At 37.1% G+C, this 15771-nt stretch overlaps 2 protein-coding genes across 6 annotated transcripts; one reads left to right on the top strand and one right to left on the bottom strand.

Annotated features, from left to right (window-relative positions):
- Window positions 1-2011: 2011 nt before the first annotated feature.
- LOC116850602 (ubiquitin-conjugating enzyme E2 N) lies at window positions 2012-6876 on the bottom strand. 5 transcript variants are annotated; one of them, XM_032829093.1, is made up of 3 exons: window positions 6402-6876; window positions 4815-5074; window positions 2012-4235 (listed from the first exon to the last, which is right to left on the bottom strand). In XM_032829093.1, the coding sequence occupies exons 2-3, from the start codon at window positions 5057-5059 to the stop codon at window positions 4025-4027; spliced, it is 456 nt and encodes a 151-aa protein (XP_032684984.1). In that variant the 5' UTR covers window positions 5060-5074; window positions 6402-6876; the 3' UTR covers window positions 2012-4024. The 5 variants fall into 5 exon arrangements, with proteins under 5 accessions (XP_032684984.1, XP_032684996.1, XP_032685000.1 ...); XM_032829105.1 differs by lacking the exon at window positions 6402-6876 and adding an exon at window positions 5972-6392; XM_032829109.1 differs by lacking the exon at window positions 6402-6876 and adding an exon at window positions 5646-5900.
- A 3369-nt stretch (window positions 6877-10245) lies between these two features.
- LOC116849061 (putative elongator complex protein 1) lies at window positions 10246-15727 on the top strand. Its single transcript, XM_032825841.1, has 11 exons — window positions 10246-10904; window positions 11004-11432; window positions 11512-12033; window positions 12129-12774; window positions 12871-13957; window positions 14042-14235; window positions 14422-14686; window positions 14769-14905; window positions 15014-15168; window positions 15256-15319; window positions 15554-15727. The coding sequence occupies exons 1-11, from the start codon at window positions 10440-10442 to the stop codon at window positions 15634-15636; spliced, it is 4047 nt and encodes a 1348-aa protein (XP_032681732.1). The 5' UTR covers window positions 10246-10439; the 3' UTR covers window positions 15637-15727.
- Window positions 15728-15771: the final 44 nt, after the last annotated feature.

Raw genomic sequence — 15771 nt, 5'->3', positions numbered from 1 at the left:
GAGAGAGAGAGAGAGAGAGAGAGAGAGAGAGAGAGAGAGAGAGAGAGACAGAGAAAGAAAGAAACAAAGATATAGAGAGCGGAGCAGCATATTACGATATTGCATATCATGGGGGAAAAAACCGGATATATCATCGTGGTGGGCGACTAGACCTGCGTTCTTCATAGACAAAAATTGTATCTAAGTGAATATGCGCAGAAAGTATTATCCTTCGCTGGAGTCATACACCAGGATCTAGGTGTTAGATCATGGATTACATAACGTTATAGGGCGATGAATTTTGGCATAGAAATTTTAACCATATATTCGGCGAGCAACAGAGCGGTATGAATATAATATATGGGATCAAACAAGATGTTATATATTGGGTGGCTGAAACTTATCTAGTCATTACGCTAAGAATATAAGATGAATATATATACATATACATGTATGTATATATATATATATATATATATATATATATATATATATATATATATATATATAAAGTATATATATACACAAAAGTAAGTTGATACTCTCAGCCATCGCAAGCCACCCTGACTGAATGTGTCTAGCCACATTTTAAATAATAACATCTGCAACTTGTACTGTCAATCTGGCCTTGCGTGGTCATTATTTGTGTGTTCGTTCAGAGCGAAGTGTAATAACACTGTTAAGTCGCCATTGTTACGCAAAACGTCATTCATTGTCCCGGATGATTCTGAGTAGACTTTCTCATTTCGAATAATTTGAAGGGAGACAATGAACTATTACTGAAGTGTGGCTTTTTGAGGTATAATTATGAGTATATTAATTAATAAATGCACATTAGATTTTTTGAATTATTCGTTCTGATATTCTGTCGATATTCTTCGTGCAAACTTTTTCCCATAGAAATCTCTTTTCTAGCTTTTCTACGATTATTATGGATAAGTTACGCGAACTGACACGATAAGAAGGAGAGAGGAGATCTCTCGTTTCGTTCGAATCTAAATGAGCACGTAGTTATTAAATCGAGAAAGTTTCATCGATTTGTTATTTCGAAACGTTGTAAGATATTTGTATCACGTTCACCTTTCCACAAAGGCAATACGAATTATATCTAATTTGTAGAATGTATTTGGTTAATAAAATTATATATATATATATATATATATATATATATATATATATGTATTAAACCTTATAATAAAATAAGGAATGATGATCGTGCAAAGTCAGTATGAATGATAGACTCAAAATTACAGTCAGAATCGTTATGAAATAATCGAGACTCAACCATACGGACATTCGCGCGCGCACACACACACACGCACGCGTGTGTGCACGTGCGCGTACACAAACACACACACAAACACCTCACATTCATAAAAAATAAAAATAATTATATCTTACACATATATAGAGCTTGCGCTGTAGCTTCACCAGTCATGAGACATGCTACAAGATATCATGACTGTCTTTATCAATGTTTGTGAATGTATAATAAGTTATAAATTATAAGTGAGCTATTGAATGTGTATATGGTATATGCTAGTCCATACTAAGATACAATAAAATGTAATTTTGAATTCAAACGCAGTTTTCTCTTTTGGGAAGTACGCGCGACAATCACGTCCGACGGATATAGCTCTTTCTCTTTTCTTTCCTTTTTTTCAAAAGGCCTCATTTCTTCAAAATGTTCCGTGTGACATGCGAAGCAAAGTATACACATCACGTGTGGCGCCGATAAAAGCAGACTAAAATTATCTGTACTATTAATAACGTAAAATGAGAATAAAAGTGCCGACAAGTTTTTTCTTGGAAAAGCTCTCTCAATAACCTTTTTCGTTCTTTTTGATACTGAATCAATCAATGTTGATAAGGACGTCATAGTGCGTTTCTTTTTTTCTTTGAAAGATAATGGAATGGAAACCTGCACGTATGTTATGCCGCGTAACGGAAATCGATATTAGTTATTTTATTTATTAATACTTTACTGTTACACATTATCGACCTTCGCATTTCAAACACAAACTCGACGACGTTAAATGAAATTTTATTTATTTTAAATCGATAACACATACATTTGGATATTGCATGTTAAAGTTTTGCAATGGAACGTGCAATCGTACAACCAAGGCGAATATGAAAAGAAAGGAACTTTTTCAGGGTCTTAATTTATTATCGGAGCAGAGTTTATACGCGTTAATCGCTTCGCAATAGTTCTCGGACAATTTTTTCTGTACCGATACGAGATACATAACGTGTGCGTACAATAGAATAATTACTCTGTATGTCCCAAACTCTTAATAATAATCTCTTTATTATTGCAGATTATCTACAATTGTTTAAACCGATCCCAGTGTCCTTGAATTACAGAACTTTCCGAACTGTCGTAATAATTATATTCAAAGGTGACTCATAACATCTTCGCTTTTTTTTATATACTAACTGGTTGTATGTGTCTTTCTCTTTCTCTCTCTTTCACTTGATCTCGTTATCCGTGTTGCATTGACATTATTATTCTCGCATAGTTCATCAAGCCAATGCCCCCGTGATGAGAATATATTAAACATTTCTGTCATCGATATATGTATTTCCTGTGGTATGCCGTTTTATCGCTGAGATTCGTCTCTATTATCTTCCTCTATATTTAATTATACAACATACGATATCTGTAAATTTAGCTACTTTTCGCTTGTTCGATTCTCCTGTGTGGCGATTATTAATTTGATCTCACATGGAAAATATTTATATTTAAATAGGTTGCTACATATTTCACACACGGGGGAGGGTGCTCTATATATGTAAATAATAGTCATGAAACTATAGTTTATATATATATATATATAAACATATATATATATATATATATATATATATATATATATATATATATATATATATATATATGTATGTATGTATGTATGTATGTATGTATATAGCAGGCTCGATTTTTCTTACACGGAAATTTATTATTACATGTACTCTCGTATCTCTTAATAGAACTCATTTATTGCGAGAAGCAATAAAGAATTGTTCTATTCTCTTTTTCTCTCTTATTTGTATTTACACATTAAGTAATTGTTTGGCAATTATCATTAACATAATAATGGAAGATTCGTATTCACTTACAATGCACTTTATGAGCAAAACCAATTATTCGAATGCTTCTTATTATCCATTATTATACATTGAAAATGAAATTCTCATAATAGTATCCTACATCTTGCGAAAAAACAACTGTATACGTTAGAAGACGCTTAAGTTTACACAGATTGCGAGTTTTTTTTTTATAACTTCTTTTTTTCTTTTAATATATTATCTATAAGATATCTGTGATAAATAACAGTTATTTCCGATGTAATTTCTTTATAACGATCGCTCTCTTATATCCATTCTCTATTCTAAAATATGCAAGAATACTTAAGTCTACGATGTATCGGACAGATGACAACCAGTTGGTGTATATATATATATACATACACATATATACATATATATACATACATATATATACATATACATACATATATATATACATATATATATGAAATTATTCTTATCGAACAAAAAAAGTTTATCTCGGAACGTATAAGCCATTCAAGCCGTTCAAATCCACTATTATAGAGACAATACACTATAGAAATAGAAAAAAGTATAAATTATAAATTGCACGAAAGATTCCGTAGCAATACGTTAAACGAATCGTACGTCACACAATAACTTCTCTTAATGTAACTTGGAACTTAAATTGTAATATAATTCGATACATATACATATATATACATATATATGTATGTATATGTCGCGTCCTTCCACTAACATTCTTCGAAGTTTCTCAATGAGCGGTTGAATAAAATCCAACGGTGCTTTGTGTACTCCCCATATAGAAAATATCCATTCTGTTTTGCTCTTACAAAAATTTTATTATTTTTATAGCAAAATTGTGGACACAGGTGCGGGATACGCAGTTGGTGCGGGTAAGGTGATTAGAAGTCTGGGACAGGTAGGAATAACGACGCTTCGCGACGTAGGCGATCTGTAAAGGCTGAGATCAGTTGTCCATAGCGTATCTCCGAGTCCATTCTTTGGCATTACGTATCGCTTCACTTTCGTTGACCTTCCAAAGTTCAGCTACATCGTTCGCCAAAGGATCGTCGGGATTCGGTGCGCTCAGGAGCGCCTGTATGGATAGCAAGACTGTTCTGATTTGAAGAGCCGGGCTCCACTTGTCCTTTAGAATATCCAGGCAGATCCTGCCCAATCTGCAGGTACATTCAAGCGTCAGTGAATTTGAATCACAGTGGCTTGCAAAACAGTTTAAACATAATGAAGTTAGAAGTTCATCTAACTGTCAAAAATGAAAGTTATTACTGACAGGTTAACCCAGCAATTATATTATTATTATTAATATATTATCAGTATTATTATTATTTGTCATCATTTAGTATTCTTAATTATATTATTGTAGCTCATAAGTCCATCTGTAATGACTCTCGACTTTTAAACTAACTTTATTGTGTCTAAACCATTTTGTAACCCGCTGTACTCAATCGATCATGCTTGCTAATCTTGCTTTTATCTCAATCAATCATGCTTGCTAATCTTGCTTTTATCTCAATTGATTCGTGCATTGTGTGTGAATGTACGCGAGTAGTGTTTCCTTCTCATAGTTATCTATAGTCTAATTAATAATTAATTGGTTGGAGGGAACTATGTCAGTTAGTGGCTCTACATATATTTTTACGACTAAGTGACGTAAAACAAATGCTAAAGGTAACTCAACGAGAACAAAACTTGTGTATGTTGAATGATCAAAGCAGACAAATAGTTTTTGTCTTTACCTGTCTATATTTGGATGATATATTTTTGTAATGAATCTAACTTTAGGAGCAGACATTGGATAATCTTCAGGTAGGAACAACTCGAGCTTAAACAATCCACCTTCAAACGGCGAGTCTTCAGGTCCCGTTACTATTACATGAAAATACCTAGCATTTGTATCGTCCGGCACAGCACTAATACCAGGAACTGGTTCTTGCATTAATCTTTGAGTTTCTTTAATAATCCTCCTAGGTAATGCTGCCATTGTTTATGCAAATCTCTGTAAAAAGACAAAATATTATCTTTATACATGGACACAAAAATTATATGAAATAATTTAATGAAGGACTCTTAGATCAAAAGAGAATTTGTCTAAGAGTAACTGAAAGATAACCACTTGTCATCTTCTTTCACCTGTCAAGTTCCATATACTCTGAGATATCTCAGTCTTCCAATTGAACTAAATTTTGAGAATCATCGTGAGAAAACAAATTTTCTCCATTTTTTTCAGTTTGGTCTTTACTAAAAATCAATCAGACCTAAATCAGCATCCCCAAAAAAAGATTCAATTACGATTTGCAACACAAATTTCAGTCTAAGATCAATGCAACAATGGAGAATATTACGCGGTTGTGCGTATCGTTAGAACTGCAATCCAAATATCCGTTTTGAATAACCAACAGAAGTAGTCTTTCACGCCGCTGATCTTACGTTAAAGCCGCGAACGAGAGCCGAGGCGCTAATAAGAAAATCATCTCGCGGCAACATCGTTAGCATCCCGTATACCATCGGGAGAAGCTCGTTCCCACCCTGTTCCTCTACACGAAACAAAACGCGCCGTGATTACGAACCGTACTCGAATGGATAACTTGACGAGTGTCGAACGTCCAGGCGGTGATCGATAATCTTTTTTCCCGCGACACGAAGCACCCGTCGACTGATGAACGGAACGATCGGCTACGAGTTGACAGCGTTGACAACTCCGAGCCACACCGAGTGAGGCAGAGGAAGGGGGAGGAGACAGCGAGAGAAAGAGAGAGAGAGAGAGCGCATATCGTACGTATATGTACACATATATCTCTCCCCAGGTGTGCGTGTGTGGCGTCCGTGGTGCATAGTCTCGTGCGTGTAGGTAGGTGAAGCGAATAGATAGATAGGTAAGCGTGCGTATGCGTACATATGTGTGTGCGGATCCACGATGCGCGTTGCCAAGTGTCGGGACGGTTCATCGAGAGAGAGAAAAGATAGAGAGAAAGAGAAAGAAAATCTCGTGTCGGATCCGCATCTCGCCGGAAAGAGCGATACGCCACGAAGTTATCGCGGATCGTTCTTGTGGCTTTTCCCGACAGCGTAACGTTTGATATCCGCGCAAACAACGAAAGAAACAGCGTGAACCACGCGACGATCGACGGTTCGCTGCGCTTCCAGCCGTCGTCTTTCTTGCTTCTGTCTCTCTTTCTTCCTCACTCCTTCATTCTCTCGCCTCGTTCGTTCTCTATCTCTTTCTCTCTATAGTCGTCGTAGCGGCGATTGGCGGCGCCCGATATAACGCGCGAGCACCGCGCGGCTAATGCGCCTCCGTGTCTCTTCCTTGCCAAGGTACGTACGATTTCTCTCCGGAAATGCACTACAATTGAGTTGTCCCGCGGTTCTCCGACAGCGAGTCGTCCAGCAGTTCTCCGGCCGCCTCTACGGCGCCCCGCGTTCTTCTAGAAGCCTCGAGCCGTCGTCGATTTTCCAAACGGTAACGCCACCGTCGCGCGCTCTCCCAGTCGCCGTCACCACTACCACCACCACCACTACCACCACCACCACCACTACTACCACCACCACCACTACTAGCACCAGCTGCACTACCACCACCACTATCACCGCTACAGTCCAGCTCCGCAGCAGACTCTCGGATGAAGCGGCTGGTGGACCTACGGATACGTGCTTCGCGAGAATACTCGGTCGAAGTGCTAATTTAATTTCCACCCGTGTACGATGTCTGTGTCGCGCAGATTGCGGTTGGCTGGTCACTCGCTTGCTCGATGACCCTCACAACGACTGTTTCTCGCGAATCATCTTATCACACTGATGGTGGCGCTGATGTTCGTTCGTCCGCTTGTCTGCTGTGAAAGCACCGCCAAACGAGACAATTCGAAGCAATTTCGCAGCTATTATCGTAAATCATTTAGATGGGACCTAACGGGCGAAGACGTAAAATTATCAAATTTGTGGCATGATCCATTAGTTCGTTCGATTAGTAAATATTGAGAATTGCGAATTAGAATTGGAATTCCACGAATTAGCTTATTTCGATCTTGGCTCGTTTTGTTCCAATTGGTCAAAACCGTTTAATTTTCAATACTTAATTTAGGGCTAAAATTCTACTGGTTATCGAATGGAGAACTTCTAAATTCGTAATATTTTCTTAGAATACCCTAGGAAATTTCTATCCGATAGCCAATCGGTGCATTCGACGAAATTGTCTTATTATAGTCAAGTTTCTTTTAAAGACTGATTTATGATGGCCGTAACTGTAAACTTATGCTGTAATCCATAAGAAATGGACCAATTGCAGTTGACTATTCTTGTAATAATCAACTGCAATTGGTCAATTTCTTATGGATTACAGCATAAGTTAACGGTTCATAAATCGGCCTTAACTATGGCTGCGTTCCTAAATTCACTGCCAGTACTGAAATTCTATAGTATGGCCGGTATTCATAGTCCGATCTTATATTTAAGATCATCTTAATTACTGTCTTAAGATGTCATGAACCAATCACAAAACCGTATTCGGATCACAACCTTCCTTTAATTCTTAAGTCGTAAGAAATTGACAAACTGCAGTTGATTATTTTTAAAATAATATACTGTGGTTGATCCATTTATTTATTACGGCTTAAAAATTAAAGCAAGGTTGTGGACAAAAGGTAAGTCCCTATCTACAATAAGTGTAGTAAGCTTTAAGCCTTAAGAAATTGACCAAACACAGTCAAATTTGAGAAGAATAATCGACTGTGATTGGTCAATTTCTTAAGGCTTAAAGCTTACTACACCTATTATGGCTCGGGACTAAGACATTAGGGAGTTTTTGCAAACATACGGTATAGATACGGTAAATGCTAAAATGACGTCATCGAGTCAAAAGACCAAACTGCGCATGCGCATTGGTCACCTTAACGCTATTCAGACAATGTGCGAACGTTATTTCTGAAAAATAGCGTTCACGAGTAACGTCGATGTTATGGTTACCAAAATGAAATCTGAATGATTGAAATTCACAAATCAAGATGATCTCATACTTTTAAAGAAGATTATATCCCAAAATATCCCATATGAAGAGAATGATAAACTTCCCAGTAAACATGCATGTCTAAAAGATGTCGAAAAGATATCTAAAAGATATCTTATGCAACATTTTGTTGCATAAGACGTCTTTTAGATATCTTTTCGACATCTTTTAGATATGCATGTTTACTGGGTTCCATCTTATTATAAAATACTGTTTTATCGTACGTTATCGTATTCACCGCAAAAACTCTTTTGAAATAGACTACGTAAAAACGGAATACGGTATGAAGTCACATAACTTCAGAGTTTACCGTATCTAAAATACGGAATTGCAAAAACTCTCTATTACTTAAGACGGTCTTGAAATAAGATTCGACTATGAATACCGGCCTATATGTGACATGAACTATAGATTTTCACTATTAGCAGTAAATTTCGGAACGCAGCCTTTAGTAATTGAAAAAATTCTTTTTTTGTAAGTTCAGGAATCTATCCTTTTTATCCAGTGAAAGAGCTCTTTTATTTAAAAATGAATTCTCCCATCACCCGGGTGACGTTTCCGAACGCATCCCAATGTACTACTTAATGGCTCCTGCACACAGGATGCTTGCCGCGCGGCGGAAGTTCGCGTGACAGCCAATTAATATGCTGCTTTTCGTAATAATCTTCTAGCTCTTACGGAAAAGCAACATATTGATTAGCTGTCGCGCGAACTTCCGCCGCGCGGCAAGCATTACCGCGTCCTGTGTGCAGGAGCCATAAAAAGTTCTTCGAAAAAGAACAGACCTCTAAAGTATATTTTTGTCACAATAATATTTTTTTTTTTAGAGCTTTTACAAAACACTAAAAATCAAGGCATAAAGCCCGTATCAGACTACTGACTGCACAGGCCGACCCGACAGCCGACTATGACTGCCAACTCTCAATGGACCAATCACAGTGAGGTGTCGAGTCGGCGCCTCACTGTAATTGATCCATTGAGAGTCGGCAGTCATAGTCGGCTGTCGGGTCGGCCTGTGCAGTCGGTAGTCTGATACAGGCTTTACGTCACGCTGGTCCCTGCTCACAGGGGTATTGAAGGAAATGAAATAGCGGATAAATTAGCCAAATCCGCGGCGCAGAGCTTCTTAAATTCTCAGCAAGAAATAATATACGTGGAGGATTTAATCTCAAATATAAAATTTGAATTTATCCAATTAGCTCAGAAAGTACTAAGCAAACAATTTTCATGGAAAGAAAAAAGATATCGCTCAGGAATCAGCAATTTATCCACTAGACCATGGTTTTGGGAATATAAATTTGTTAAACGAGACGTAATATCGTTAATTGCTAGACTGAGATCATTTCACGTACGCACTAGCACACATCTTGTTGAGAAGGAAATTATTACTGCAGAAACATGTGATTGTGGAGCGGAACTAAGAAATTTACAACACATTCTATTTGATTGTCTCTATATTCTGAAGATTCGGAAAAGCTAATTTCAACAATGCATAAAGCGGGATATACAACTCAAAATGACATTCACGCTTTATCCTTTGATATTAAAAACATAAAACTGTTTACAATTATCTCTAGCTTTCTAGCACGGGTCGGATATACCATTTGAAAACGCGGCCATTGCATAGAGCACATATACGACGGAAGCATAAAACCCATTCTACAATTGCGTGAACGTGGATGTAAGTGGTTGTAAATGATTACGACAACCAAACAAAGAGTAAAGCAATCAGTGAATAAAACATTCGGATTGGTTGACTCTTACGTTCACGACTACGCTTACGCAATTGTAGAATGGGCTTTAGGACCGTGGCACACAGAAAAATTTAAGCAGTAAGACGTAAGCAGTAAGCAAATTGATCAATCACAGTCGTTGATTCTTCTTACGGTCCAAGAATCAACGACTGTGATTGGCTGATTCGCTTACTGCTTATGTCTTACTGCTTAAGTTTTTCTATGTGCCACCAGCTTTAAAGGACGTCTACATTGGAAGTAAGCAGTAAGAAGTAGGAAGTAAGAATAAGAAATTGACCAACCACAGTCGAATGTGAGAAGAATAATTAACTATGATTGGTCAATTTCTTATTCTTACTTCCTACTTCTTACTGTTTACTTCCAATGTAGACGTCCCTTAAGTTTTTCTGTGTGCCACGACCCTTAATCCGGAGTAATGGCGTAGAGGCATTCAATTGCAAAGTCTACTCACCTAAGTGTTGAACTGAACTGAACCGATAATATTTTTAGGTTATTGAAAGCACGTGATATGTACACGTCACTAAAAATCGTGTGGAATATAAAGGAACTGCTTTTTTAAGTTAAATGCGTGAATTGTAGACAAATATACGTGATATATTGTCAGAAACATGAAGAATTTAGTTATTCATCGACAATACCGTCAAAGTTTTCCATTTTTTGAACATATTAAGAGAGACGATCCACTTTTGAACATATACTCCTGGAAATGTACTATCAATACAAACAATGGAGATTTGTATATTCTGTTAGACACTCGTCTCTATATTTTACCAACTGATAGCAAACGTAAATCTCACGTTCAAAATATTGTCGAATGCAAAGACCTCAAGATTGTTGGATTTGAATATTGCATTACAACGCAACAGTTGTATTGCGCGTATGACAATGGTGATATCGCTAGATTAGATGTGACAAGTGAAAATTTTTCTGAATATTTTGAATATGAAGTAGTAGCTACTTTTGACAATGGCCTACAGTGCATGACACTTAGTCCAGATCATGAGATCATTACAGCAGTGACAGGTACAGGAACTATAATTACTATGGTATCAGATTTCCAAGTAATATCAGAGGTAAAGTCTCAGCTAAGATTACTAATATCTTAAATTTTACAAAAATCTATATACTTTGTAGTAATTAATATATATAATATTATCAACTTTATATTATAGGTAGATTTATATTCATCAGACTTTGGAGACAAACAGTTCATAACTGTTGGTTGGGGCAAAAAGGATACTCAGTTTCATGGTTCTGAAGGTAAAGCAGCAGCTAAAGCCAAGCCAGAACAAGTAAATGCAAATGAATCAGATGATGGTCTTCCTAGAATCACTTGGCGAGGGGATGGTTCTTTATTTGCTGTCAGTTTTCTACATGCCTCAACCAAAATTCGACAATTTAAAGTATTCAACAGACAGGGTCATTTACAATATACCAGTGAACCAACTAATGGTTTAGAGGAATGTTTAGCATGGAAACCATCAGGAGACCTAATTGCTGCACCTCAAAAATTAATCAACAAACTTGTTGTTGCACTTTTTGAGAAAAATGGTCTTAGACACAGAGAATTTTCTCTTCCCTTTGAAGCAAAGGAAGCGACGGTACATTAAATATATATAATAGTACAATTTTTCTAATATCTTCTATCATTACCATTGTTTTCAAATTCAAATTCTCCAGGTGAAGGATTTGTTTTGGTCACCGGATTCAGATATACTGGCTATTGTTTGTGAGCAGCCAGATGCAAAGGAATCAGATACAAAGAATACTGTATTACAGTTATGGACTGAAAATAACTATCATTGGTACCTCAAACAGACTATCAATTTTTGTACTGAGCATCCATTAATGTATGCAACGTGGAGCTCTGCGGGAAGATACAATAAGAAAGAATTGATTCTTTTAACACTGAATGAAATTATAGTTACCTCTTTCAATTGGTGCGTGAATCACAGCAGAGGTAATACCGTGAATGACAAAGCCGTAGTCGGTGTCATTGACGGAAAGAGAATATTAATAACAAGTTTCAGAGAAAAGATTATACCACCACCGATGGCACATCAATATTTGGAATTTGAAGAACCAATAAATGCAATCATTTTCGCACCAAATATAAAACCCATACAGCAAGATTGGATAAACAGCAATGTATTTTGTGCTGTTTCATGTAATAATAATTTCATATTTTTCCAGCAAGAACCGGTAAGTGCAACAATGAGATGGTAATGTAAACTTAAATGTGCAAAATTTACACGTGAAGTATGTACATGTAAAAATAAATTACTGGTACTTTGTAGAATTTGCCCACAACATACAAAGTCTTCCAGCAATACAACTTTCAATGCAGTAAAACATGCTTGTCTGGAAACTGCAATATTTATAATTTACATCACTTCTTGTGGATTACTAGATATAAAATGATGTATGTGAAGACCATAGCCGCCTATGATCACTTGCGCATAGTGCCTTTAGGATTAGCAGTAGATGTTTCCGGAAACACTCATATAATGGATCAACCGATAGAGCATATTATACCTTCTTCTAATGCATGCTCAGCTTACGTGATAACAAACAAGTCTGTGTTAATATACAATACGGACGCAAACGAAGAGGACGAAGACCGTATGATTCCAACGAGTATAAGATGGAAAGAGCCTTGTTGCCATGTGGAAGCTGTAAAGTTTGGCTTAAAAAATTTTATTGTCGCTCAGTCTTACTCGAATTGCCTTCTGATCGACGGCAAGGAAGTTGCTAATAACATCACGAGTTTCTACGTACACTCTGCATTCTTGCTTCTCACAACACTGCAACATACACTGATTTGCATTCCGTTGAACGAAAGTGGCATGGAGCAGCTGAAGAAACACGATTTAACTGTCAAACCTTGGGAACTTGCCAATAAGACATTGTTTACAGACATTGCCCACAAGACATTGTTAACAGGTGAAGATTTTGTACTCTTTTTTTTTTTTTTTTTTTTCATCGTTTCATGAATATTTTTGTTTTCTAATGTTGCGACTTTGCGATCTATCGTTGCAGATATTAGTATCGGGCGAATTGAAAGGGGCTCTCATATAATTATAGCGATACCGGAAGGCTCAAAGACGATTTTGCAGATGCCCAGAGGCAACCTGGAATGCATAGAGCCAAGACCATTATTGTTGCGTATAGTAGGTTTTCATCTTGATAATTGTGACTATCGGACAGCGATCGACCTCGTGAGAAAGCATCACATAAGCCCGAATTTAATATACGATCATAATCCGCAATTATTTATAGACAATGCAGAGAAATTCATAGAAAACAGCGAGAAATCATCAAGTTGGTTGTGTCGCTTTTTGACGGAATTAGTAGATGAAGACGTCACCACTACGATATACGCGAGTTCTTACCAGGGACGTTCCGTACAGTCAAACGCGATGCCGGAAAATAATGAGTCAAAGAGTATCGAGACTAAAGTTGATAGAATCTGTAAGATATTAAGAGACATTATGGAGAAACGAGACGATGCGAATGATCTGATACAACCGATTTTGTTGAGTTTCGCAAGGGATAAGCAAAGTGCAGGAATAGAACTTGCTCTCAAGAAATTCCAGGAGGTCAAAGCAACGGAGAACTCAGACGTCGTTGAAAATGCATTTACATGCCTGCAGTTTGCAGCGAACACACATGTTCTGTACGACATCGCGTTGGGCATGTACGAGTGCGAACTGGCGATGTTCGTAGCATCTAAATCGCAAATGGATCCTAAGGAATATATCCCGTTCTTGAAGAACTTGAGTAAGCTTGAGGAAAATCACATGAAGTATTCCATCGACATGCACCTTCGTCGGTATAAATCCGCACTTGTACATTTGTCCAAAGTACCGGGCAAATTTGTAGAATGTTTAAGTCTGATACATGATCATGAGTTATATGACACGGCGATAAAATTGTTCGAGCGAAGTAGCCCGGAGTATAAGAGAGTGGCTGAAATTTTCGGGGAGTATTTGTTGAGTAAGAGACTGTATTCAGAAGCCGCCACTATGTTTTCCAGAAATGAAAATTTTGAGAAAGCTTTGAATGCGCACATGTTTGCTGGAAATTGGCAAGACTGCATCATATTGTCGACGAAACTGAATTTAAGGTAGAGATATAATTCTTAGATTTTTATACACAAGATTTGTCGCTAAAATCAATATTACATAATAATCAAGAGCAATTTCTTTAGTCGTGCAGATTTAAACGAGCTCTACAGACAGATAGTGAAAGGTTTGAAAATAGATCGAAAGTATAAAGAAGCATCTGAAATATTAATGTATTATTTAAACGACGTCGAGGAAGCTGTCGCGATGATGTGCGAAGGAAGGTGCTGGAAACATGCGATAAGGGTAGCGCACGATGTTCGGCGTTTAGATTTGATTGGTCAGTGATTATTATTATGATTAGCGAGAGAATATCAATATATCGATACCGATTAATATCCATTTCATTGATATTCAATTAATATAAGTTTCAAGTAACTAATTGAAAATTCTTAACATTTCTTCGAAGATTGAAAAGATTTCGATGCACTAAAGTAATCGTATGAATTTTACTTTGCTTTTGCAGACACACATATCAAGCCCGGGGTGAAAGAACACGCAGAATATTCGCTGACACAACTGCACAACTCACGGGAAGATTTTGTTAAGTATAAGTCGCGCCTCGCCGTGGTAAGAGCTGAGCTCCGTGCGAAACAGATGGTCACGACTAACGAAAGCATATATCACGACACATTGACGTCCAATGGAGAAGTCACGGACTTCCTCAGCGATGCGAGCAGCGTCGCATGTTCCACCGTTAGTCAAAGGTCACGGATGTCTACAGCATCTGGGTTAGTACAAAATATACTTCGTATATTTGCTATAATACAGCAAAACAAGACGTAATCTTAATCGCACCTTTCTCTTTCTCAGGAGAAGCTACCGATCTAGTAAGAACCGTAGAAAACAAGAGAGGAAGCTTTTGAGTTTGAAAGAAGGCAGTATGTTCGAGGATCTAGGCCTGATGCACATGCTTTACGAGATCGTTAGTTGCGCGGATAAACGTAGAGGTACGTTTAAAGAAGCGATAATTACATTGCTATTGTGTATTATGGTAGCATTCAGACAAGACACATTCGTGATGTGTCTTTCATTTGATGTTTCTTTCAATTTGGCAGACGAGTGGTCGGAGCTTGTGAAAGCGCTGATCGACTTCGAATTCGATGACTCCGCGTATGCATTCGAGGAGAAAGTACATAGTTTCTTCAAATTAGTGGAGACTAGTAGAACTGAGATCTGGGACAGAACAGCGCCTACAAGTTTAAGCGAGATAGTGAGTGATCGTCTTTAGAAATATCCCAGTGACTCCTTCAATTACGCTTTTGTATGTATTTATTTATGATTCGTAACTTATTTGCAGGAAAAAATAGCAACTAACACATCAGCACAACATCCAGAAATGAACATGTACCTTAGATTAGCAGGTGGGTCCTTGGTAGTAAAACATAGAGCGTTATTCATGGTCCGATCTTATATTTATAAGATCGTCTTAAATTCATCTTGATATATGCAGTTATTAAAAAAAAAACGATTTTTATAGATCTTGAGATTTAAGACAATCTGAAATGTAAGAGCAGATTATAAATATCACTCCTAATGTTAAATCGATGTTCCTTTTATATTTATCAGTTTTTTTTAACGTGCGTTTCGTTTTCTAGATATGTGTGTAACGTATCCACCGCCTGAAATTAACTTCGTGCCGTACATACAACATAAGTTTGAAAGTACTACTCTACCGTAAATTACACAATATATTATAAGTGATACAGTATATGTTGTAAAAGACTGTTTATCGTTGCAACATAATAAATGGTTGAAATTAAAACATAGAAGCAGCAGTTATGTGTGGTGATTTCACTTTTTATTTACAAAAGTA

This window comes from Odontomachus brunneus, unplaced genomic scaffold (genome assembly GCF_010583005.1).
Source record: "Odontomachus brunneus isolate Ranch 3 - 2012 unplaced genomic scaffold, Obru_v1 Obru_scaffold_005, whole genome shotgun sequence".
Lineage (NCBI taxonomy): Eukaryota > Metazoa > Arthropoda > Insecta > Hymenoptera > Formicidae > Odontomachus > Odontomachus brunneus.
The sequence above is the reverse complement of the archived record's forward strand: the minus strand, read 5'-3'. Positions and strand labels throughout refer to the sequence as shown.